The 27,552-nt window shown below is 32.4% G+C and overlaps 1 protein-coding gene and 1 long non-coding RNA gene across 6 annotated transcripts in view; both read right to left on the bottom strand.

Annotated features, from left to right (window-relative positions):
• LOC105279114 overlaps window positions 1–27,552 on the bottom strand; it is a 164,577-nt gene that overhangs the window by 69,870 nt on the left and 67,155 nt on the right. For 4 of the 5 annotated variants that reach the window (XM_026972193.1, XM_026972194.1, XM_026972197.1 and 1 more), the window contains 4 exons: window positions 19,333–19,530; window positions 18,727–18,839; window positions 9,223–9,381; window positions 7,129–7,212 (listed from right to left, as the gene is read on the bottom strand). In XM_026972193.1, the coding sequence (XP_026827994.1) occupies window positions 7,129–7,212; window positions 9,223–9,381; window positions 18,727–18,839; window positions 19,333–19,530 (554 nt within the window). The remainder of the gene's footprint in view (window positions 1–7,128; window positions 7,213–9,222; window positions 9,382–18,726; window positions 18,840–19,332; window positions 19,531–27,552) is intronic. The other variant, XM_026972196.1, reaches the window with a different exon arrangement.
• On the bottom strand, window positions 22,580–24,818 carry LOC105279115. The gene is made up of 2 exons (XR_893876.3): window positions 23,064–24,818; window positions 22,580–22,941 (listed from the first exon to the last, which is right to left on the bottom strand). It is a non-coding gene; the product is annotated as an uncharacterized LOC105279115 (long non-coding RNA).

Below are 27,552 nucleotides of genomic sequence, written 5' to 3'. Positions count from 1 at the left end.
TGCAAATATCAACCTTCAATTTGCATTTTTGTAGGAGTTATGGAGGGGGAAAGTAAAATAAAAAGTGGTTTTTTTCGAAAACGGCTCAACCGATTTTAATGAACAAAATATATGTTATGAACATCAATGAGACTATTTCAAGAAAAAATTTAAAAAAATTCTGACAAGAATTACGGGTAAAAAAATATGTTTGAATTTTTCAAAAAATTTTTTTGAGGTTATGTTTCAGAGATACACCTCCAATTCTTTTTCCAAAAGAAACCTTAAAATGTCTGCTTTAACATATATTTTTTCCAAATTTTTCGTGGAGGTACTTCATGACGAAAAATGCGCGTCTATGTTCCACCTATACCCTGACAACGCGCATGTTAGTCAGAGAACACATTCACTCAGGCTATTGCTCTTACTTTAAATGTTGTCTTCAATTCCTCTCACGGGAGGCGCAGTCTATTAGTATAAGTTAAAGTCACTAGATATACAAAGTACTGCAATCATCTGCCATTTTAGGGCCAACACGATGCTCAACCCAACCTATGTTCTCAACTTCTGAATGTATTGTGCGAATTGTATATAAATGTATGTTACAAATAAAAAGAACAAGCATATAAATTATATAAATTAGGTTTTATTTGTTTTCCTCTTTGCGTATTATTTGCAATAAAGTTTAGTTGATCGCTTGTAAATAGTTTTTCCACGTTTACATTTCTTTGTGTAGTATACGTTGCTTTCTTTTTAATGCACTGCATTGCCGCAACGTTTTCTTCAATGTCATTTGCAAATGTTTGATTTGTTCTTTTTCACTCAGCGTATTTGCAGTGTCTGTTGTTATGTCGTCTTCGGTTGTTCCAGTATTGCTTGTTTCGGTATGCGTTACAGAATTCGTTGGTTCAGTATGCATTATTTCAGAATTACTTCTTTCAGTATCGTTACCTACATGTATTAATTTCCATTTAAGTTAATTATATAATTTACTCAAATAATATATATTACAGTAATACATATGCGATTATAAGTAAACAACTCAAGTATTCTGCATCGTCTTCTTATGTGAGTAGTATTAGAGTGTGCAACACTTACGAGATTCTAAATCCTCTACATGCTCTGCATATTTAGCCTTTTTAGCTGTTGCTTCCTCATCTGTCTCTTTTTTACATTTTTGTAATAAAGTCGGTATTGCACATGAGCGGAGCGGTTTTTTTCCATCTTGGCGAGCTTATTCAAATTGCCCGTCGTCAAAGTGGACCTATAATATTTATTTATTTATATATTTCTAATATCTAGTTATATATAATTATTATTATTGCAATACACAATATTTCAGATATGATTATAACTCATTAACTGTACCTCACAAATAACAGTGTTTGCTGTCAATCTTATTCCAATTAATTCTAACCATTTCTTTCGTCTTTCTTCATTTCTTTCTCCCGAGGGAATGTGAAATAATCGAAACCCTTTGTCTCTCCGATTTTTGCACCCTTGCACACAACAACTCGGCATTTCGATAGTTCGTAGTCATACACTTCTTCGCTTTCCTTAGCAGGACTCAGGTTAGAAAAGTGTACTTTATTGCACATATGTTACAAAAGTGTGCACTATGTACACTTTTTGACGCCATTTTAGGGCCAAATCCCTTATACATTGAGTCTTATAGATTGCGGTACTTTGTATATCTAGTGACTTTAGTATAAGTCTATAACTGCGTCCAGCGAGAGAACGTTATCGGAGCAGACGAAAACGCGTCCGTTCCGCGCAGATCCCCTCCCTAGAGACCCCCCACTACGCCGCCATACAAGCGCGTTAATGCTATTATACACGCCACCACTACGCCACGCTATCCCCACTTCGCCCGCCTATGTGCAGACGGATAACGTTCTTTCGCTGGACGCAGTTATATGCGTACGAGCGTCTTATTCCGAAAGCCAACTTCAGCCGTGATTATTTTGACTATTTTGATGTAGATATTCTCTCATGAGTTTTTATGAAAACTGAAACTCATTTCTTTCTCTGATTAATCGCATTTATTACTTCGATTATTCGTACTGCTTGTCTCTTAACGCTTCTGTTGTTTTATTTGAGAATGCCTAGGACGGCTACGATAAACCTGAAGTGTGCCGGTTGCGACACCCTTTTGAAAAAAGTAAAAGGTACAAAGAAAATCATAAAAAATGTAAATGAAGCTGATGATTTCTCTTCATCTTTGCAGCGAACAATAGTTGTTAATGACATTTTATGTACAAAATGTCGATTTTCCATTTATAAAAAGAAATATACCGAAAAAGATGCTGAACTTGAAACCGAAAGAGATCCTTCCTCTGAATCCGATACCGATGATCCAACGTTCGAAATTCAATTCAGACCGAAGAAAGCAATTACTGAGGTCGAATGTATTGAAATCCCTATCCAACGAACTGTAGCTACGCATAAATATTGTTGTATTTGTTTATTGTCGAATAATCTGACTACGATTCCTGAAGAAGCTCGAATTTCAGCATATATTAAGAAGAAAATCTACATACCATCTGGAAATCGGTGTTGTAAAAGTCACTTAATAAAAAATAGAATTTATGAAGAAGATCTTGGTCTCTTAAGGGTACACTCTAATACAGCAAATTTCACAGCGTTAGAGTTATCCAAAGTGATGGAAACTCTTTCTATAAAATGTGATTCGTCATTATTGGACAAAGTGGGCGAATATAGTATTTCGGAAGAACAGTTAGAAGTTTTTACGGGATTAAATTGGGAAAATCTTAATACCATAAAAGATATGTTGATTTCATTGCGAAACAGTCAATCCTGTTCGGTGATCCAAGCACTTGTCTTCCTATTTAAGTTAAGGACAGGGAATTCTAATAAAATGATAGCTTCTATCTTACAATTAAAGAATGAACATGACGTTTCTGATTATTCCAACAGTATAATAAAATCTTTCGAAAATGACGTTTTACCATTTCGTTTCGGCATAAATAATCTCAATAGAGATGATCTTATTCAGAATCATACAACTGAAATGGCAAAAAAATTATTCAATGCTAATGACAATTTATTTTTGATTTGTGATGGCACCTACGCTCGTCATCAAAAAAGCACCAACATTGAATATCAGAGGAAATCTTTCTCTGGGCAGAAGAAAGTTCCTCTGTGCAAACCTTTTACTCTGTGTACAACTGACGGCTATATTGTTGACATGCTTGGACCATACTTTGCAAATCAAAATGATGCGAGATTTTAAAAAGTGTCATTGAAGATCCAAATAGTTTGCGTAAGTTTTTAAAAGAAGGTGATATTTTTGTTCTTGATCGCGGTTTCCGTGATGTAAAAGATATTTTAGAGAAAGACAATTTCAGAGTTTTGATGCCTGCTCTGAAAGGAAAAAGGAAACAACTGTCCACGGAAGAGTCCAATGAGTCACGTTTTGTCACTAAAATTCGCTGGGCAGTTGAATCTGTTCACGGTGTGCTTAAACAAAAATATCGCCTTTTGGATCATAAAATTGACAACAAGTTGATACCGAAAATTGGAACTTACTTCAGAATCGCGTCGTTCCTCAACAACACCTTTGGAAAAAGATTTCATTCTGATGTAGATATGTTTGATGACATTCTACAGAGAATGCATAATCAAAAAAATGTGCAGAATACTTTGTCGGCTGAAGTAGAAGAAAATGGTTGGCTTCGTCGAAAGCTATCTTTCAAAAGTGTTACATCAGATGATATTTTAGATTTCCCAGAAATGACAAAGAGATTTAAAAATCTTATTCACTGGTTCATACCAACTCTCTCAGGCCGTATCATATTTGACAGAAATAGTTGACAAAGATGATAAGCTAAAACTTGAGTACGTTAAAGATCAGTCAAATGTACTCAAATTGAAAATTCCATCTCGACATATTTCTCGCACAACATATAGATGCTTCGTAAGATATATTCCTAACAGCGTTGGTGTTTCTGGTTTGACACATTACACATGTGAATGTGCCAATGGAAAACGGACTGTTGGTTCTTGCTCCCATATTGCTGCAGTAGTTTATTATTTATCTTATGCTAGGTACTTATCAAAAATTTTCAAACCAGTAGAAATACTCAGCGAAGTGTTCAAGAAAAACAATTACATTCCAGTAATTGAGAGTGACAGTGATAAAGATTAAACAAATAATCTCGACTCACATAAAAAGCATCCCGTTTTGTTAAAGGCGAGGGGACTCACACTAAAAAAGCACCCCGTTTTGTGAGAGGCGAGGGGACTCACACTAAAAAAGCACCCCGGTTTGTGAGAGGCGAGGGATAAAGAAGGGACTCACAATAAAGAAGTACCCCGATAAGGAGTTCAAAACCGTACTGCAACCACCTCGTGGTGAACTCTGGAAACTTATTTTTATAAGGCTAACTGCAAACGATTTTTATTTAAATACTCCAACAAACACGCGGTTGGAGCGAGAGTGTGCTGTGAAAGCGTAGTGCCGCGTCGCATGCATGATTTTCATCATTTTTCGTCATGAAGTACCTCCACGAAAAATTTGGAAAAAATATATGTTAAAGCAGACATTTTAAGGTTTCTTTTGGAAAAAGAATTGGAGGTGTATCTCTGAAACATAACCTCAAAAACATTTTTTGAAAAATTCAAACATATTTTTTTACCCGTAATTCTTGTCAGAATTTTTTTAAATTTTTTCTTGAAATAGTCTCATTGATGTTCATAACATATATTTTGTTCATTAAAATCGGTTGAGCCGTTTTCGAAAAAAACCACTTTTTATTTTACTTTCCCCCTCCATAACTCCTACAAAAATGCAAATTGAAGGTTGATATTTGCTGGATTACTTAGTCACATAGTTGCCAATCTATGATGCTAATCTGGACTTGATACGTGTGAGGGTAACTTTTACATGCTTATCCCCCTAAGCCCTAATAACAACAATTTAATTAAGTACTTAGTTTTCTCTTAAATTAATATAACCTAATTAAGATATCGCGAATCCACTTGCGCTGTCTTTTTCAGAATAGTTGTTTCGTTTGTAGTTGAACTTTTAAAAGTTATTAACATTTGTTTAAATAAAAAGTAGCTAACTTTGCCATTTGTTAAGATATCGCGAATCCGCCTGCGCTGTCTTTTTCAGAATCGTTTCTAGTTGTTTCGTTTGTAGTTGAACTTTCAAAAGTTATTAACATGTGTTTAAATAAAAACTAGCTAACTTTGCCATTTGTTAAGATATCGCGAATCCGCTTGCGCTGTCTTTTTTAGAATCGTTTCTAGTTGTTTGGTTTATAGTTGAACTTTTAAAAGTTATTAACATTTGTTTAAATAAAAAATAGCTAACTTTGCCATTTGTTAGATATCTCGGTTCAACTACAAACGAAACGAAACAACTGCAAACGATTCTAAAGAAGACTGTGCAAGCAGATTCGAGATATCTCAAAATTTAAAAAATTTACAAAAAGCAATGAGATCCCACTAAAAGAACCTCACAAAGGTAAAAATGCCAAGTACATAAAAAATCACACCTTGTACGCAATAAAAAATTAAAAAAACTATTTAGAAAAATCAAAACTAAATACGAAATCAATAGTTAACTGGCTAAGTACCTATAAGTACTTAGAAGTACCTAGATGTACTTAGATGTACTTATTGTATCTAACTATTTTAAAGTTAACAGTGCTATTTTTCATCATGGTGAAAATGTTAACAATAGACATTACACGAACATGGTGCGAGCTAAGGGTACAAAATGGATTTCTGTAAATGATTTAAAAGTTGAGACATGTCATTGGCCTCGAAATGCTAAGGGTGCATACATATTTTTTTAGAAAAATAATAATCTATTAATAACTGTCAATCTGTTAATAATTAATAATAAAAATAATAATCTCTAAATAATAATTTATTTTTTGAATATTGAAATTCTATGCTACCAAAATTTTAAAAATGTACAAAAAGGAGTGAGATCCCTACAAAAACCTTTTTAAAAAAGAAAAAATATTTACGCCAAGTACATAAAACGTATCGAACTTTCTAAAAACAGTGTAAGTATAAAAAACAACCTTTCTAAAATAGTGTATTATGAAAATTTATTTCTTCAAAAATATATATGAAATCAATGCAATTAGCCAAGTATATCATTATTTATTGAAAAGTGAATTGTTCACAAATGGATATGAAATCAATGCAATTTATCTAGTATTTGTTTAAAAATGGATGTTGTCAGTGCAATATCCAAAAATTATATACAAGATGCATTCACAATTAATCCAAAAATTATATGAAACAAGTTGTATACATTCAAAAGTATATGCAACACAAGCTTAACGCATCCATTGTCTCTTCACGCAAATTCTAAGTCACAAAACGGGCTTAAACTGACGCAAATGATCAACGGAATCATAGTGAAGCAAAAAACTTGGGGTGCCCGGGTTGTATAACGATGCAATAGCTCACCATACAAAATACAGTACAAATCAAGATACTGTTACTCAAGTTTATAAGTATTTTGTAAGACATGTCCAATGTGATCCGAGTACGCCAAGTTTTTTGCTTCACTATGATTCCGTTGATCATTTGAGTCAGTTTAAGCCCGTTTTATGTGATTTAGAATTTGCGTGAAGAGACAATGGATGCGTTAAGCTCGTGTTGCATATACTTTTGAATGTATACAACTTGTTTCATATAATTTTTGGATTAATTGTGAATGCATCTTGTATATAATTTTTGGATATTGCACTGACAACATCCATTTTTAAACAAATACTAGATGAATTGTATTGATTTCATATCCATTTGTGAACAATTCACTTTTCAATAAATAATGATATACTTGGCTAATTGCATTGATTTCATGTATATTTTTGAAGAAATAAATTTTCATAATACACTTTTTTAGAAAGGTTGTTTTTTTATAATTACACTGTTTTTAGAAAGTTCGATACGTTGTATGTACTTGGCGTAAATATTTTTTCTTTTTTAAAAAGGTTTTTGTAGGGATTAAAATATAATTATGTATATAATCTTGTTTTAATTATTTTTTTATGTTATCCATTCTCTTGTTCATCTCATCAGCATCATAATGCAACTCAAAGAAACAGAAATAGAGAAAACTTAGAGAGATGATTGCTTTTTTACAAGTAATGCACTTACTTATAAGAGATGCTTCCAGACACGTAGTCAACCCAGTCAATGCAATGATTAATGGCGGCCGATATTCATCCAAGAATCTGTCGTCTATGAAGAAATATTAATCAATTACTTTTGTTATCATTTAACATGCGAGATTAATGGTCGAAGTTAAAGTAATTATACATAATAGCGACGACCTAACCGATTTCAATGACCTTGACATGTTGTCAAGGTCATCCTCTTGAGTGACCTTCGAGAAGGTTTAGTCGTCGCTCGTTGTTTGTTAAAAAGTTATTAACACAATAAGTTTAATGACTTTCAGATGACCACGCGAAGCAAGAACTCAATTTAATCAAGAGACACGGTAGTGTCTCGCGCCAAGTTCACGCGCAGCGCAACGGCAGCGAGAGACGGACCGTGTATCTTTACGCGAGCCGACTAGTTGAGACTAGCTGAGATTTGCGGATCTTAATAACGCGTGGATCGATCGAGTTAAGAACAGGCTCAATCGATTCTGCGTACTCGAATTATATAATGAAAGTGTTTTTATTTTTTTCCTACATGCCCGGTGAAGGGAGATATTACGATGCAAAGTCCACATCGTGAAATATTTTATTAAGAAACTCTCTTATCGTCGTCTTGGTCACGGAAAACGTACAGTTCACCTTTTAACCACTAGACGGCGCGGCGTTTACGGCAGTGCCGGCACGGCTAACGGCTCCGCTAAAAAGAGCAGTGCGCATTCTAGTATTTGTGAGTTTAGAAAAATTTGACATGACAAATTAAACTTTATTTATTTCGATGATTAATTATAATATACTGGGTATCGACTTTTGATTATAATATATAGGGTGTCCAATTTTAATTGACCAACCCGAAAAACTTGTATTTGTGATTCCAGAAATATTTGACATGATAAATTGAACTTTTTGTATTCCAATAATTAATTACAATATACTGGGTGTTGACATTTGATTATAATAAAAAAAATAAATGATATCTCACAAAAATTACCTTTTTGAAAAAAAGTGGAAAAAAGGCGCCAAGTACACGCACCAGTCGCAACCAACCAAATAAAAATTAATCTTTTAAACAAATGTCATATACAGGGTGTCCCAGACTTACCGAATCACCGCTTCAGGGTAGACTCCTGACGTCATTCTGAGCCGAAAGTTCCTTTGGCAAAATGTCGAGGGTGGTTTAGTTTCGGCGCTATAAAAGGTTAAAGATATCCTATCCATGTACAGAATTTTCCCGCGTTCAGGGACAGTGGGTCGAAGTGGCCCCGCGCATCGCGCACATTTCAATTCGATCGAACTATTTCATGGATCAGAGTCAAATCCGAAGATCTCGCCACACAGTTCACACGCTTCTCCGCGATCGGTCCGTCTTTTCTCGTCGATCGGTAATGCGGATGTTGCAGAAAGTCGAACGGTAACGCGCGAAAATCCCGGTGAACGTGGAAGTGCGTTTAACGAGATATACACGGATAAATGGATCGATCGCGGAGAAGCATGTGAACTGGCCGTCGAGGTCTTCGGATTTGACTCTGATCCATGAAATAGTTCGATCGAATTGAAGTGTATGCGATGCGCAGGGCCAGTTCGATCCACCGTCCTTGAACGTGGGAAAATTCTATACATGGATAGGATATCTTCAACCTTTTATAGAGCCGAAACTACGTCACCCTCGACATTTTGCAAGAGGAACTTTCGTTTCAGAATGACCTCAGGAGTCTACCCTGAAGCGTTGATTCGGTAGGTCTGGGACACCCTGTATATGACATTTTTTTAAGAGATTAATTTTTATTTGGTTAGTTGTGACTGGTAAAGTTTTACTTGGCACTATTTTCCGATATCATATTTTTTATAGGTTTATATACGACATTTTTTTAATAAGTTAATTTTTACTTGGTTAATTTTATGTATATACGACATTTGTTTAAAAGATTAATTTTTATTTGGTTGGTTGCGACTGGTGCGTGTACTTGGCGCCTTTTTTCCCCTTTTTTCAAAAAGGGTAATTTTTGTATATATATTACAACATATGTCAAGGTCATTAAAATCAATGAAATTGTCGATATTATGCATGATTGTCGAAGTTAATCATACTTACAAGCAGAATTTCTGTATAGCTGATCTATCGGTGTATCATCCACACCATCAACTAGGCTTTCAACTATTTTTTCGACAAAGTTTTGAATCGCGTATATTATACGTTTTTCCTTCTGAGTCTCCTGATGTTGCTCTATATTTGAGATTGCAGCTATATGTCCTGAAAACCATTTAGATATGTTTAAGAATTTATCCTAATGATAAAGCCTATCTTTACAACTTGTTTAAATACAAATTTTGTTTTTACTTTCAACCTTAATCTGTTCCAATGTTTATAAATTCTATAAGTTGTAACTTTCAAAAGTAAGAAACATGGTATCTAAAAAGGAATATATTCCTCATTGCATTCTTATTTAAACGAAATTAAAAGAAGTACACCGCTGAAAGTAACTGAAAAGAAGCAACTGCTCTGACTTATTTTGATCTAAGTGAAGACACAGATACTTATACAATATACAAGAAATTGATGTAAGAAATTTCGAAAAGAAACTTTGACGTTAATGATCAACATTGAAAATTCTGTCCAAACACAACAATCAAACAAATAAGCCCGAACAAGAGCTCACAAACTTTAAATTAAATGGCTGAAGTAATCGCCATAATTGCACCTACTGGGGATCTGAGAATCCGCATGTTATGAAGGAACATCAAGAGACACGGTAGTGTCTCGCGCCAAGTATATGCGCAGCGAGACCGACCGTGTACTGTTACGCAAAGCGACGCTTTCGCAGACACTCAGATTATTAGATCTCAATAACCGCTGAACGGATCAAGTTCAGAGTAGGCTCAATGGATAGCTTGGGGTCAAATTATGTAGTAAAAGTGTTTTTATTTTTCTTCTACGTGCCTTACGAACGGAGTTATGGCGATGCAAAGTCTGAAATTGGCAAATTTCACTTAAGAAACGTCGTCATTATCATCGTCGTTTGTGCAGTTCGTTTTTTTGAACTAGATGGCAGCAGCTAATATCGGTTTTCTCGCGTGCGCCAGAGATGCGAGATAGCATGTACAGATGTACGACGCGGGCTGCGGTCCAGTTGATGCTTCAGATGCTTCAAAGAAAAGGGATAGAAAATGTTCTGAAACATTTGAAGCTGCAACACCACGTTGACGACGACGACGACGACGTTACACCACGTCGATGACGATAGAGAGTAAGAGTGCGAGAGAGCGGGAGGGCAAGAGAGCGAGAGGGCGAGAGAGCGAGTGCTATGCGCGCGCTATTTTATTTTTGAATATTAATGTTTTCGAATAATAATATTCATCTATTATTTATTTTATAATAAATACCACAAATCCTATTCTAAAAAAGGCGTTAAAGGTGTTATATTTATTTTATCGTGTTTCATCAATATACAAATATGACAGAATTGACAGCTGCCGTTTTCACGTTCCTAAGAAATAATAAATAAAATTGTCAATTGTCAATATAACCGCACTTACAGCCACTATGACATTCTGACATTCGCAACACGAAGTTCAAGTCACATGAAGTTCGAGCCAAGCGAGAGAACCAATCAGCACCGCGGAAAGGAGGCCTCAACTATTAGATAAAAAAAGAACTTCACGAAGTTAACACGCCTCTTTTAGAATAGGAAACATGTAAGTTAATACTTTTAAAAACCTTGACTGACAGGACTATGGCTTTTATCTCCTCATATATTATAAAAAAGAATAACATACTTTACACTACAAAATGTGTGAAATCACAACAAAATTACCTTTTTAAAAAAAGGTACAAAAAAAGCGCCAAGTATACGCGCCTGAAGTTCTTTCAAAAAAGAACTCTACAAAACTAATGATATGAACAAATTGCGCCAACTACAATGGGTATTTATGCAAACCAGAAAATTTATTACTTTATTATTACTCTGGCCGATATTCATTGTTGATTCTGATTTAAGACCATCTTAAGTACAATTATACGATATTTGAAACCAATCACACAGTCGTATTAGCATCTTAAGACATTACTTCAAATCGTCTGGAAATAAGAATGGACTATGAATACTAGCCTTTGATATTAAAAAATAAAGGACATAATAATATTAAGCAGATATTTTTATACGAATAAATATTTTAATACATAGAAATATATTTATTAATACAAATAAGTGTTTTTTTCAAAATACTTGGCGCTGCTAAACCGAATCATTATGTTAATTGCCTCATTCTCTTCCTTTATCTCTTGTGAATGCGTGCATGGGTATGTATGTGTGTGACATTAGAATTAAGCATAGAATAGGTTTAACTACATTTGTACATATATGTATTTCAGCGAGTTATTATGTAATTTAGAGTTTAAGGAAATTATTGTAATCTTTAGATTATTTAAATACTAAGACAATTTTTGATTCGGTTTAGCAGCGCCAAGTATTTTGAAAAAAACACTTATTTGTATTAATAAATATATTTCTATGTATTAAAATATTTATTCGTATAAAAATATCTGTTTAATATTATTATCAAAGACTAGTATTCATAGTCCATTCTTATTTCCAGACGATCTGAAGTAATGTCTTAAGATGCTAATACGACTGTGTGATTACCGCCGTATAGTTAGCAGACAAATATGATAAATTTTATTTTTTTTTATTGCAATCGTTTGGGAAAGTTTAGGAAACCACTTTTAGAGTTTGGGAAATAATAGTTTTTTAATTAATGAAAATTAGTTGAGCGTATAGTTAGCAGACATCATTCCAAATAATTTTCTTTTTCACTTATTTCAATGCCAAATCATTTGGGAAATACGCCTATAATGTTTTCAGAGTTTGGGAAATAATGATTTTCCCTCAAAATCCAGTTTAAAGTCATCAATCAGACCTGCAGTCAGAATCTAGGGACTTTTGACTATAGGCTATATAATGGAAAAACGTTTATAATCTTTGATATTTCTCATTGTTTTCCATTTCAATAATTTGGGAATCGTTTGGGAAAGTTTAGGAAGCCACTTTTAGAGTTTGGGAAATAATAGGTTTTTAATAATTAATGAAAATTAGTTGAGCGTATAGTTATCATTCCAAATAGTGTTCTTTTTCGCTTCTTTCAACGCCAAATCATTTGGGAAATACGCCTGTAATGTTTTTAGAGTTTGGGAAATAATAATTGCATCTCCAAATAAAGTTTCATGTCATCAACCAGACGTGAAGCCACAATCTAGGGATTTTTTGACCATACCCTATATAATGGAAAATGTTTATAATCTTCGATATATCTCATTGTTTTCTAATGTTTTCTATTGCAATCATTTGGGAATTGTTTGGGCAAGTTAAGGAAGGCACTTTCACAGTTTGGGAAGCAATAATTTTTATAATTAAGGGGATCCTGGAGTGACTAGTGAAACAGTGTTGCCATTTGCACTCATACACATACAAAAATTACAGTTGAAATGCTTTTTTAAAAATTTCGCAATTTGTACACACAAAAATTGCGGCGGCCACCACTTGGGATAAAATAAAGGAATATAATGAAGCTTTTCGAAGTGACTTTGGAAGCATAATAAAAAAGAAAGGTGTATTCTCCTTTACGGAATACAGAATACATATAAACTTCCTTACTGTAATATTATTAAGTTTTTATACTGGGAAAGTATATGCTTGGGTGGAAGTGCACGAGGAGACGGGCTTCGCCCGTCACCTAGTACTCTTCCACATAAAAAAAATAACAAAACTTTTAGATGACCAAAAGTACTGCGTGGAAGTTACAATATAGAACCTTACTTTGCGTGGAACCTCGCTTCACATGAATTGAAAACCTGTATTTGGAATCGTACTAATTGTACTTGCAATGCAAATTAGTACGATTCCAAATACAGGTTTTCAATTCATGTGAAGCGAGGTTCCACGCAAAGCAAGGTTCTATATTGTAACTTCCACGCAGTACTTTTGGTCATCTAAAAGTTTTGTTATTTTTTTTATGTGGAAGAGTACTAGGTGACGGGCGAAGCCCGTCTCCTCGTGCACTTCCACCCAAGCATATACTTTCCCAGTATAAAAACTTAATAATATTACAGTAAGGAAGTTTATATGTATTCTGTATTCCGTAAAGGAGAATACACCTTTCTTTTTTATTATGCTTCCAAAGTCACTTCGAAAAGCTTCATTATATTCCTTTATTTTATCCCAAGTGGTGGCCGCCGCAATTTTTGTGTGTACAAATTGCGAAATTTTTAAAAAAGCATTTCAACTGTAATTTTTGTATGTGTATGAGTGCAAATGGCAACACTGTTTCACTAGTCACTCCAGGATCCCCTTAATTATAAAAATTATTGCTTCCCAAACTGTGAAAGTGCCTTCCTTAACTTGCCCAAACAATTCCCAAATGATTGCAATAGAAAACATTAGAAAACAATGAGATATATCGAAGATTATAAACATTTTCCATTATATAGGGTATGGTCAAAAAATCCCTAGATTGTGGCTTCACGTCTGGTTGATGACATGAAACTTTATTTGGAGATGCAATTATTATTTCCCAAACTCTAAAAACATTACAGGCGTATTTCCCAAATGATTTGGCGTTGAAAGAAGCGAAAAAGAACACTATTTGGAATGATAACTATACGCTCAACTAATTTTCATTAATTATTAAAAACCTATTATTTCCCAAACTCTAAAAGTGGCTTCCTAAACTTTCCCAAACGATTCCCAAATTATTGAAATGGAAAACAATGAGAAATATCAAAGATTATAAACGTTTTTCCATTATATAGCCTATAGTCAAAAGTCCCTAGATTCTGACTGCAGGTCTGATTGATGACTTTAAACTGGATTTTGAGGGAAAATCATTATTTCCCAAACTCTGAAAACATTATAGGCGTATTTCCCAAATGATTTGGCATTGAAATAAGTGAAAAAGAAAATTATTTGGAATGATGTCTGCTAACTATACGCTCAACTAATTTTCATTAATTAAAAAACTATTATTTCCCAAACTCTAAAAGTGGTTTCCTAAACTTTCCCAAACGATTGCAATAAAAAAAAATAAAATTTATCATATTTGTCTGCTAACTATACGGCGGTTGTGTGATTGGTTTCAAATATCTTATAATTGTACTTAAGATGGTCTTAAATCAGAATCTACAATGAATATCGGCCAAAGAGTAATAATAAAGTAATAAATATTCTGGTTTGCATAAATACCCATTGTAGTTGGCGCAATTTGTTCATATCATTAGTTTTGTAGAGTCCTTTTTTGAAAGAACCTCAAGCGCGTATACTTGGCACTTTTTTTGTACCTTTTTTTAAAAAGGTAATTTGTTGTGATGTTAATTTACCAGGAATATCGCGTACGTGGATCTGTTTGAGACTCTCTCCTAAACTGTCTTTGTTCTTCAACTACGTTTTCAAAAACCTTCCAGCAGTACTTTAAGATAAATTTCCTTTGTAAAATTTCCTTTCAAAGCTGAATCTTCATCCATTATGTCAAATTAGTTAAAGTAAACCAGAAATGAAAATTGAGTTCAGTTGTTAAAGTGTGTATACATTTTTTTAGAAAGCCTTGTATTGTAAACTTTTAAAATTCTAACTACTATTTGTAACATTAGGTTATAAGTTAGGAACGTCTTTATTAATAATAATTATACAAGGTGGTCCTTTTAAGTAAGGCCATCTAAATATCTCTTGGAATTGTGATGATGAAAAAAATATTTTTTAATGTGAATGGTATCAAAACGCCAACATCTGGCAAGAATATTTTTTTCAATGTCATTTTTTTCGGAGTTTTCAAGGTTATCGATGTCGTCATGCCCTAAGAGAGTATGCATGGAAAATGTTTGGGTAAAATACTCAAACTGAATTGCTTCTATACTTACTTGGTTAACTATTGATTTCGTGTTTAGTTTTGAGTTTTATAATAAATATTTTTTTAAACTTTTTGTTGCGTATAAGTTGGGATTTTTTTATGTACTTGGCGAATTGTTTTCACCTTTGTGAGGTTTTTTTTAGTGTGATATTTCTTTCTTTTGAGCTAGAGCTTTGTACTTGATATTTTATTTTATAGAATTGTTAAAACTATCCATTCGCTATTACAGCATTTTACGTTAATATGTGTCTATTTCATTATACTTTCGCTACAGGATGAGAGGGATTGTACGGGAAAACCAGAAGAAATAAATGTGAGTTGTGAACAAACAACTCACGTTTTTCCGACAAGTCTCAATAATACTATGTCAAAATGTAATGTCGCAGATATGCTAGTGTCTTGAAATTATAGGTTATTATTGGCATGTGATCTTGCGATATTGATATGTTAATGGTTAAGTAGTTAAAGATAGTTAACCGAAATGACGTTGTAAAGGGTTAATTAAGTTAACTTCTTTTGTTCATTCGTTCGCCCATTCGTAGTAAAGTGTCTTCGCTTATACTCTATATTTGGTTTGTGTAATTAACCAGTTTGTGTTACATATAAAGGGTTCTTTATTCAGTTCTCACTTATTGACACGCTATTTCCAACAGTTATTATAGTTGAAATGTCATGCTTCATAATGCACTCGTTAAGAGACAGCGCTGCAGAGAGAAATTTTTAAAAAATAAATCGTATTAAGGGGATTCTGAAGTCGTCTGTTTTACCATGGACTTTATTCCAACTACAATTCTTTTTGGTTGCATAAAACAACAAATCCTTTTCCACAATTACATTACACACAGAAATGCGTTGTAATTGACTGGACTTTATGTTAAAACTGAAAAAATTTCGAAAATTACAGTTTTGTTACCGACTTGTGGCTTGTCTCGTATGATAATATGTTTATAATATATAAGTGCGCAGTTTGTACGTACAAAATGAGAACCAATTACAAAGAAGACAGAAGGAAAAAATATAAGGAAAGAATATAAGGAAGTTTTTAAAAGAGACTTCAGAAGTGTAGTAAAAAAGATTGGGTTGGAATAAAACTTTTGAGAACATGTGCATCTCTAAAATCGTGACCAAGAGTAAAACAAAGCACAAGATTAGGTTCTTGATATAGTGCAAAAGGATTTCTTTCATCGTGCAAAAGGATTTTTCATTCTGTGCAACCAATGAAAAGATCTATAAAAAACTCACTTCTTCTGTCGGTAATACAGACGACTCCAGGATCCTCTTAAAGCATGGACGCTTCATGTATAGTGATACAAGAGCGTATATGTCTTATAATTTTAACAGTTAGTATCTAGAATGCAATATTTTCATGCTACAAAATTAGTAATATGTTAAATGAGAATGCTTTGAAAGCTAGATGATTGCTAAACAAGATGAGTGCTGCATATGCTAGCCGATTCGGGTCAGTGTTTTTATGTTCGCATCCAAAATGCTCCAAATTATTGCTTGCAGCAGTTGCTTTTTACATGGGAAAGTCAAAATAGTTCGAAAGTAAGTGGATGCGATATGAAGAGATCAAAAATGTTAACGATTTGTCTGACTACCAGACCGCGCGAATGGCGGACTCGGATCGAGTCCAAATTTGACTCACAGATAGTTTACACAATGACTAGTTATTGTGCAAATCACAAAGTGTGTTCCGCATCTATTTCTGGAAATACAGGGTGGAACATTTTATATCGATCCCAGTTTTAAAAAATTTATTTCTCGGTTGTTTGTTGTTCGATTTGGCTGATATTTTTACTGAATTTTCTGTAAATCATAAGTAATAAATAAGTAATAGTAATAAATGACAAAAAAAATCAGACTTTTATCTTACAGTTTTTGAATAAAAATGTTTATATGGGATAGACCAAAAACTGATTTGTGCCATGTATCATGAGTTGAAAATGGAAAATTGGGAGGAGTTGATTGAGCTGAACAAGCTATCCGTAATTTGAAATTCAAATTTTGAGTAATGCTAGCGCCAAGTTAGGAATTACAAGCTGTAGCAGACTAAACAAATCAAAGTTTTACACTCATGCTTTTGATTTTTATTAAACAAACTCAAACAACTAGTCAACGAAGTTATCACACACAGAAAAATGAAAATTTAAATCATTAAAGAAATGATCAAAACAAAATAATTGTTTACACCATGTACATCGAATAAAGAAGGTATTTTCACGATTTGTAGTATCACAACTCAATAATCGATTAGACTTAAATAAAAATATGTGTGGATTAATAATATCAGTAAGTTCGGGAATGTAAAATCCACAGACGTACCAAGCTCTTATTAACCAGGACGAGTATTGATGATATACAAATGAATGAAGTTCAAGGCGGTTCAGAACAAGGCGATTGTTGCGATTTTTGAAAAAATTCTACATGTATATTGCGACGGGTTCAGAAATTATTAATTAAACAAAATATTAACATTAGCCTGAGAACAATTAAATGTCGTTTAATATTCGTTTAACATTTTCTAGGAAAAATATCGTACACGATGCCACTTGTGCTACTGACTATAGTAGTGTTTCAAGCTTATTTATGGAAAATAAACTTTTTAATAAAACCTTTGTTACATAAGATTAAATTTAGAATTAAAATATCTCTTTACTATTCATTTTCAAAAACATTAAGGAATTAAAGAAAGGAGAAAAGGATAGGGATATCTTAAAAAGTATTAAATTTTTTAAAAAACCTGGTTACCGTTATAATACGCAAACGAAAATTTTAAGGCCTTTTTCTTTCTATCTTCTCTCCTTCCCTTTACTTCTCGCCCTCTTTCTTATGTATCGCATCTACAGTATTTAAAACAATCCAAAATGCATTATCGTCTTCATTGCAGCATCTTGAATATAAACCGCCTATATAGTACGAAGCAGAAGATAAAGAAAAATTACTTTCTAAATCTTGAAACTCATAATATGTCTTCACAATTGTAAGGTCGTTCGTGTTCTTCTCTGATCATACGCTGATACAATTTATATAGCATATCGCGCAGTATATGTCGAACAATGAGTATCATTGTGAGACTCTTCAAACTGTTTTTGCTGTTGTATTTTCTTCTGTTGTGTGATTTTTTGTCTCAAAACAAGCATTCGTCTATTGAGCATAAAAATAACCCTACTATACAAAATTGCAATACACAAAAACAAAATTATAACGCGTTTATTTTCAACTATAATAATTTTCCTAAAAAGCATTTAAGATACGTAATAATGAAGAATAATAATGGCATAAATTAGAAGCGCGGTGGATTAGTGAATAAAGTCTAGTCTGCTAATCCAGTCTGGGTTCGAAATTTAGCAAAGATACAGTAAATCTTCTATGTTCCCTCTGTTAAAAATTCAGGTTCCTTGAGTTCATACAGTACAAAAAACGGATACCTGACCGATCAGGAAAATAAATCAGGTCATTGATGCATAGCGCTGACCAGATTATCTGTCCCATATACCAAACGGCGAATCAGGTTTTCTTATCTGCCTCTCGCAGATTATAGTAAAAGTGATTGGCATAAATCAGAAGTGGAATATTATTATTGCCTTATATGTATCTTATATTGCTAATTCCAGAACTTTTATAATATTACCATTATCTGATCTTAGCCTACATAAGTATTCGACTAAACAATAAGTATTCTACAATTTCTGCGCATTACCTGCAACGTGAACTCGTGATTTGGCCGTGCCAAAGAAACTATGCAGTTCCTCTGCTTCGTTCATCGCATCACCAAAATTCTCGAACCATTTCTCATTTCTCTTCACCCATAATCTGAAAAACAAACATGCGCGAGCACAATCATTACTTTCAAACAATAAATTACTTAAGATAAATGAAAACTTTTGAAAAATGCATAATGTATCTTAATTCCACGATGAACAACATTTGTAAGCTATATATTAATATCAAATAAGAATAATTATAAGTAACGAATTTGTTAATTCTTTTTTAATATATAAAAATACAAACTTTATCTTGTGGATAAATAGATTATTCTTTGCATATAAATATTAGAGATAAATGCAATTTGTTTTCTTATAAATTAAAAAAATTTTGTTTAAGACTCGTAGTAGTATAGAAAATCGCATGGTTTGCACGGAAGATTAACTTCGATTGTCGACATAAAGTAAATACTAAATATAATATTTATAAAAATAATTAATAATATAAAAATAACAAATAATATATCATATAAAGAACAAATGATAAGTAATATTGAGAAATGAAAACTTAAAAGAATGAGCTTTACGAAAACCACGAAAACCTTTCTTGGTGGCAGAATATACAATGCCAAGTATTATCCATTGTGTTCCAACGTGAACAACTCTTCCTGCAAGATGTAGCGCTGCAAATATTGCAGCGTACGCCGGTACACTGGTCTGTTAGAAATGGTGCTAGACAACAGACGCAGCGTCCATCGTCTGTGATAGCTCGTTTCGTTTTCTTGATCTTCGAACCTTTCCTAAAAGTTTTTCATGTTTATGCAAATGCAAGATAATATCACACACATACAAATATACGGTAAAACTGAAGGAGACGGGTCTTCCAACCGATTTCCGAAATATACATATAGCATTATCTCAAAAATCTTAAAATATTTCACTTATTTAATATATTCATTGTTGCTAATGCAATATGTATCTATAAAAACTTATCCTTTTCCAAAAATAGCAATTATGCAATTATTATGATAGGAAAATATAGTGTTTTATTTTAAGTAATATAGTATTTAATAGTAATATAATATTGTATTTAAGTATACAGTCGATTATCTTGAAAATAAAACATTTTCGGGAAAAATGTTTCATGTAAAAGTTTAAAGTGGCATTATACAAGGTATCTCAGTGACCGCATATTACCCGTTAATGGTATATAGCTCGGACTTAGTTGAACAGAAAAGTCCTGTACTATTTTACGATTTACGTAATATTAACGGAGGATAGGGAAGGAAAGAATTCACTCGTTGTCACATGCGGACGATGTGGTTAATAGGAGGAAGAGGAAGCGATGAAGAATATGATAGCAAGATTAGAAAGATATTTGGAGAGAAATAAATTGGTTAAACATAGATAAGACAAAAATAATAAGGTTTTAGAAAGGAGGAAAAATTTAGTTATTTGAGATACAAGATGCAAAGAAATGGAGGACAGGAAATGCATGAGGAAGGAAAGGGTGAAAAGGGCAGTGATAATAATGGCAGTGGTCTGTAGGGAAAAGAAGGTTTGGAAGGGATTGGGGAAGAAGGTTATGCTTTTCTGACAAGTTAGTTTGGACGGTGATGGGATATGAAGTAGAGATTTGGGGATGGAAAGAGAAGAAGGGAATAGAGAGATAAGAGAAAAGGTATTTAAAATAGGTTTTAGGAGTGGATAGAAAAACATTGGAATACTTGGTAAGGTAGGAATTGCAAAGGGATAAATTGAGAAGGAGAGCAGGGAGAAGGGCATTGAGAAAAGACTTAAAGAGAGGAGGGCAAGGGAATTGACGAGGAAGTGTTAGGAGAAATTGAGAGAGAGGAGTAAGAAAGGGAAAGCGGGAGTAGGAGGAGAAAAGAAGAAAACACTTTAAGGATAGAGAAATGAAGGTAGAAGATTTAGAGAGAAAAATAGAGGAAGGAGGGTTTTGGAAAGTTGGAGAACAGGCAGAGACGGATGCAAAGGGAGAAAAGATGGAAAAAACTTTGAAAGAAGGATATAAAAAACGGACGTCGTTGCATTTTAGTTTTTAACTGATTTATTAGAATAGTTTTTAGTGTTAGTTTTAAATAATTGAATTATAAATGTATTTATTTTAAGAAATACAAATATATGACATTTATTTAAATACAAGATGAGAAAATACATGAGACATATTTATTTAGAAAATTATACACGAAGATAAAATGAAATAAACATCAAGTATCCTTATCTCTATATTACAACATACATCATGATCAAAATCATTAAAAATATCTTCTCTAATATAAATATGTAAGGATTATTGTAGAGTTAAAATATAAGTACTATGCAACTTTTCTTTTTCTTTTTAATGATTATTTAATGACATGCGAGCGTTGAATAATTTTAATATTATTGTAGAATTCTGAAGAATTGAACTTATGATCTGTATAGAGATTGAAGTTCATTTGAGATTACTCTAATATATAAAATATGATATAAAATATTAATTTTAATTTCTATTTTTATTTCTAACTTTAACAAATCTGGTCTTTAACTAAACTAATAATTATTAATAATATTAATGTTAAATATTAATGTTTTTCGCGACAACTAATATGATATAATTTCTAATAATTTATAACAGCATATTACAATAACAAAGCATGATTATCATAATAATAATATCGGGATGCTTTATGCATGGCATTGTTACATCAAATTTAATATTATCGAATAAATTTATTATTGTATAAATTTTATTAAATAGAGCATGAAAAAAAATATAATAAATACATTTAAAAATATAGAAGGAAGTTTAAAAATATAAACCTAGTGTTGTAACAGTAATGATGACTTTTAGTTATCTGCTTGACTCCATATATGTTTCATTAATAATTTACTTTTAGTTTGAAAGCGATGGAAACGTGAATACTATAGATATATAAATAAAAATCAATATACATTATATTATATCATTATGTTATATCTAAATATTTTTAGATCATTATATGTACAATATTTATTTTCCAATCCCAAAGTATGAAAATTACATAAAATATCATTGCAATTTAACTATTTAAAGTACGAATGAAACTTTACTTAATTTTCCTTAATTCGGTATACTATTATAAAAACAAAATATATTTTGCATATCATGTTGCGATATATTACACATTTACATCAAGATTAACGAAAGTTCTCAAATTCCAATTTTAATCGTTTCTATCTAAAACAATTACTTAAATCATTATTATTATTAATTTTCTAATAATTATTGACGTCTAATCGTCAGTATCAAAAAATATCGCTGCAGATAAACCCGAATAACTGATCTCGTCTTCTTCTACATCAGTGACCACTTTTACTACTACAACTTCAATGGTAATTAAAAGAAAGAGAACCATGAAAGTCGCCAAGTTATATTTTTCCTGACCTGGTGTGACCTTATCGCTCTCAATCAGAAGCGTCGAGATCAAACTAGAAACGAAAGTCAGCATATTCCTGATTGACAAAAGCGTATTTTTCTTAAGATAATAGAAATAACAATCCAATTTTCTTCCACTTTTATTTTTCAATCCAAATTTAATTTTTTTTCTAAATAACCATATCTATCACGATGTGAAAGAGAATTGTAAGATTCATTACGATTACTTTTACTTATTCACTAAAATTTTAATTAATTTTAACTTATTCTGATTTTTTATTCTAGATATTTTGATAAATGTTTTAATTTCTTCTAAACTATAAAACTATATTAATTTTGTTAATTATGGTTAATCTAAATAAATTTTATGATCTAATATTGATATATATATTTTTTCTTCTTAATGTAAATCTTTTGTCTTTCTTTAAATCATAATATCGGTTCAAGATTTTCTTTTGGTTTTATTTTGTAACGATCTTGGTTAGCATTGGATGTAATCAACGTCGTAATACCACTACAAGAATTATTCTTCCGCAAGATTTCGTTCCGTAAAACTAAAAAAAAGTATTTACATACAAAACTTTTAAACTTTAAACATATAGCACCTTTGTACCTCACAAATTACAATTTAATACATGAAGTTTTATATCTTACGAGATAAACTTTTTATTTGTAATGTCGGACGTGATGTTTCGAAGACTCCATATCTGGCCGTGACTTTTTGCTGCCGCCAGTGGCTTCTTCGGCGGCTTCCTTAAGTCGTTCGTTCGGTATGTTGACCTTTTGCATCCTACATAAAACGTAGTGCGCATTAGCAGTATAATTTCCTTGTTACGCGATTTCGGCGCGGCTTTCGGGCACGCGCACGATCTACAAATGTTATAACACTTTATGTAATGCCGCGCAACTTACACGATTTAACCTGTCCTCAATATCTATATTTCAATCCGCATTTTGTTTGACACAAGAGATTCGCGATAAATATGTAGCTGATAAAAATGACGTAGTGAAATAAATCTTGAGGTAGGCGAAAATCTTTTCAAGCCTTATTCATAGAGAACTTAGTTCTTTCTTTTTTTAAATTTCTTTCTCGATTTATCCAATTATCTCTCAAATTGGTTCATGACATTAAATGCATTCACACAATTTATTAAGGCAATTTATTTGTGAATTTCCTTAGGTAATGTTTTTCAGAATTGCTTTCTATTTCTTTCTTTCTTTTTTCGTTTTTATCTTACTGTAGTTCACTATTGAATCTTGTAGATGTTGTTTTCCTCATTAATCCCCATTATAATTATTAATATCAAATAGTTATAATCCTTTTTAATAGTCTATTCGTTCTTTTTTGAAAATTTCGTTAGGTGATTTTGTTAGACTTCTTAAGCTCTTCTTTTTTTATTATTTTTTTCAATAAATCCTATTTTTATTGTCGCAAACATACTGTAAATTCACATTCGATTCGATCAATTTTTCTTACTGTCTCTTTCTTTTCTCTTTGTTATACTATGCGCCATAACTTGTTCAGATAACACCAGATTGTTTAGATGGCCGTTTTTCACACTTCTCGAATGCTTACATATTCTTCGAGCAATCGGATTATCTTCATCGCGTGAACTTCCATGACTTCATTCTTCTTTCTCTTCGATTGTGCTTCTCTTCTTCTTCCAGTGTGTATGTACATACATATATATACTGGAAATATGTATATATATACATTAATTTATGATGATATTCTGCTGATTCTCTGAGATTTCGACTATTTCTTCTTTTATTATTTTTCACAGATCAGTTATCACAGATCAGGTTAGTTCGGAATGTATTTCTTCTTCCTTCAATTTTCTTCCCTTCGCTTCATGATTCGTTATTTAAGCACATATTCTATTCGTTAATCGTTAATTCGGTAATATTCAGTCTGAACCATTCCGTGTCCTAATTTTGATACTTTGGAAAGTCATAATTTTATTCACGCCTCTGATACGTCGACGAGGATACGAATTTGGTTTGCGGATGGATCGTAAAGCAATAACTCGCTTGGTGTGCCACTGGCACACTTCGTGGACCACTCGCACTATGGAACTGACGCGGTTGTATCCTCGTATCGGACTGCCGACTCGAAAGTGACAGTGAACCATCCACCGGGGAAACCTGAGGTTGCACGGTTATACGCGCCGGTTTCTGGTGAAATTTCTATCCTTGTCATGTTACGATGTAATCCTTTCTCTACCGGTCGCTCCTTCTCGCTCCTTCTCTCTTTCATTCCATCCCCCACTCTCTTTCCCTCTTTCTCTCTTATTCTTTTCTTATTTATTTGTGTGGTAATCAAACGTTGACGCGACAGATGAAAACTTTCACTAATATTCGGAAATCATCAAAAAGTTCAATAATAGCGTAGGAGAACTCTATCGATCTCTATTAATCGTTCTTTCATCTTACGTCGCACACGTGCGCTACGACGTAACGCTGATGTAACGCTGATGTAACGTAGAAAGTTGAATCATAATATGGATATCTATAAAATTCTCAGCTTTCTATAATTTATTATTAGTATAAATAATCAAAACACAATAGAATCAATCGTCGACTTGACTTGGACTAATTTCAAGATAATATACATATTATATATATACAATAAGTTTTTAATATTTGGACATGCAATTATAACAGTAACTTGCAACTCTAAAGATGCTATTTCATGCTGACGCTCGACGCTCATTTTTAGCGTCAAAACAGGTCACGTGATCAAAATTAACGCTAAATAATGGTCAATTTTGATCACGTGACCTGTTTTGACGCTAAAAATGAGCGTCGAGCGTCAGCATGAAAAAGCACCTTAACTTTGCTTATACCATAATTTAAATACTGCTTCGTGAGTTTGTTTAACCCTTAGCTGACACACTGCAGCCAAATCACATAGATGGCACACTGGGTTCCTGTAGGACCCCAGCAGTACATTCATTTGTAACTACTGTAAATAAATATATAATTACTTTCAAAAATTAGGAGATACTCCTAAAGTATTCTTATATAAGATCCTATAGTAAATTTTTAAAAAATTGAAGGTTAAGTATAAAAAAATGGATTTTGTCGAAAAAACGTGAAAAATGTCAGTTTTCATTCAAAAATTTGTTATTTTTTCAATTTTTCATATTAAGAACTAAAATTTTAATGGCATACTCTGGAGTCATAACACTATTATAAAAAAAATAGTTTGATTTTTTCGGTTTAAAAAAAGGTATTTATTCTGAAGGTTGCGTTGGTGATATTTGAATAAAAGTGGTTATGTTTTTTTTTTCAATTTAAGCTGTTTATTTAAGAAGTATTTCAAGTTTACGTACGTTCAAATATTGAAATTTACAGTCGAACTAGGCTGGGGTCTCTCAGGACCCCATGTGCCAGCTAAGGGTTAATGAAGGAAAGATGCTCATAGCAATTATACGGAATAATGAACGAATCAATGCTCGTGAAAAGATAGAATATTAAACAAGATAGAAAACTGAATAGAAAAATTCCGTGCTATATGCAATCTTCGCAATAATTATCGAGATATTAATTAAAGGAGATTGTCAAAAGAACGCGCGTCTCGTGGAGTATGCAAAGTATTCTAGACACGACAGTGATTGTATTATCCAGCAACAGAAAAAACAACATGCCGCTTTCTTTTCTAATATTTTCTAACAGGCCGCCCTGTTTATGCGTATGTTTGTGTATATAAAACAAAATTTTATGACTGATTTTAACATTTTAAAACTATTTAAACAATATGTATGTACATCAATATTTATAGTTTAGTACTCCAGTTAACTCGAATATAAACACAACACTCGCATTATTATAAACCTTAGAAGCACTCTTGTGCTAACATTCTTTCGATTCAAATGTTAAAATTAGACACAAACCCAAAACTGTTTTTACTGCTCGCCAAATGGTAATTTTCGGGGTTAAGAAATTCATCATTTATAATGTTCTATAATTCAGTCATTTTTTTTATAACTTGTTGGCAACTGTATTACTTTTTTATTCATGACTATAATGATAAGTTTGTTATACATTTTTCGAGTAACGAGTAACTACTTTAATAGTTATATATATTTATCATTATTTTATTATAGATTTATTAGCAGAAAGTAATACTTATTATAACAGGATATTATAAGGTGCAGTGGGGTAAGTGCGTAACCGGGGCAAGTGCATTAACTGGTTATATTTATTATTATATAAGTCAAATTAGAGTATCTGATATGTAGAGATCTACTAGAAGTTAGTGTTAACATTTCAACATAGATGTCGCAGTAAAATATGCAATTCTCGCTTATTTTATCAACCGTTAAAAACAGTCATTAGTTTGTGGTAACCTCTAAAGTTGTGTGTGCTATTTAGATAATTTTATTAATTAAGCAATATTGTGTTTTGGGTTGTAATTTTTTAGTAAGTGTAAAGAATATTATTTAAAATATTTCTTAAAAACATAAATACTTTGTTTTTTTGTACGTTTACATAAAAATCATTCCTCTGCTCTTGCCCCGTTCATATTACGTATTGGGGCAAGTGCAGACCAAAGTGGTGAGGTAAGTGCAGATTGGTCTGCTCTTGCCCCAGACTTCATTTATCGTTTAATGCTTTCTGGTTTTGGTTACCAGATTCACCGGTACCAGTTGACTGAGAGCTTTTCCGTCGACAGAAGCATCGTTGCGTTCTTTAGCCAGGATATTTGTAAATTTCTTAATGACTTTATTCTTGAAGTATCTTCTTAAAACATTTGCTATTTTGATTTGTTTATTAATGGTTTATATATAAGGGTTGCCATGGTTCGAGTGCGAACGATGTGAAGATTCTGATTAATATCTATCTGCAACTTTGTTTTTGTTAAAAATAACGGAATTATTAATTTTTTGTTTTGTGTTTATCTTATCTTATATTCTACAGTTTTTAAACCACCTTTTTATTTACCGAATTAATGTTCTTTTATGTAGAATATCTTATTTATTTTAATATTTTATGTTATTACACCTTTTACGTGGTTTTATGTCGTTTTATTCTACCAAACCCACTTTCAAATTTCACCAAAGGGTTCTTGTATTTTTAGAAGACAATAACTCTGAAACTAACCTATATAATTCAATTCGGTAAAAAGCATTTCAAAGCAGATATGTTAACAATTACTCTCTTGCTCCGTGGTGTATAAAATAAGGCTGCAATACATTTTTAACTCGCACCTACGCACTTACCCCGTTTTGAGGGAAAGTGCAGACCAATTGACACGTCGTACAATTTTCTATCATTATGTAAATTTGAAAAGAAAAATGACTCCAAAGTCACTATAAGTTGAACAATAATACTTACACAATGCTTGGAATACCGATAATATTAACTATTTCTGTTAGAGATTGATAATATATGCATT

The sequence above is a fragment of the Ooceraea biroi genome, chromosome 9 (assembly GCF_003672135.1).
Source record: "Ooceraea biroi isolate clonal line C1 chromosome 9, Obir_v5.4, whole genome shotgun sequence".
NCBI lineage: Eukaryota > Metazoa > Arthropoda > Insecta > Hymenoptera > Formicidae > Ooceraea > Ooceraea biroi.
This window is presented reverse-complemented; position numbering and strand designations above follow the sequence as displayed.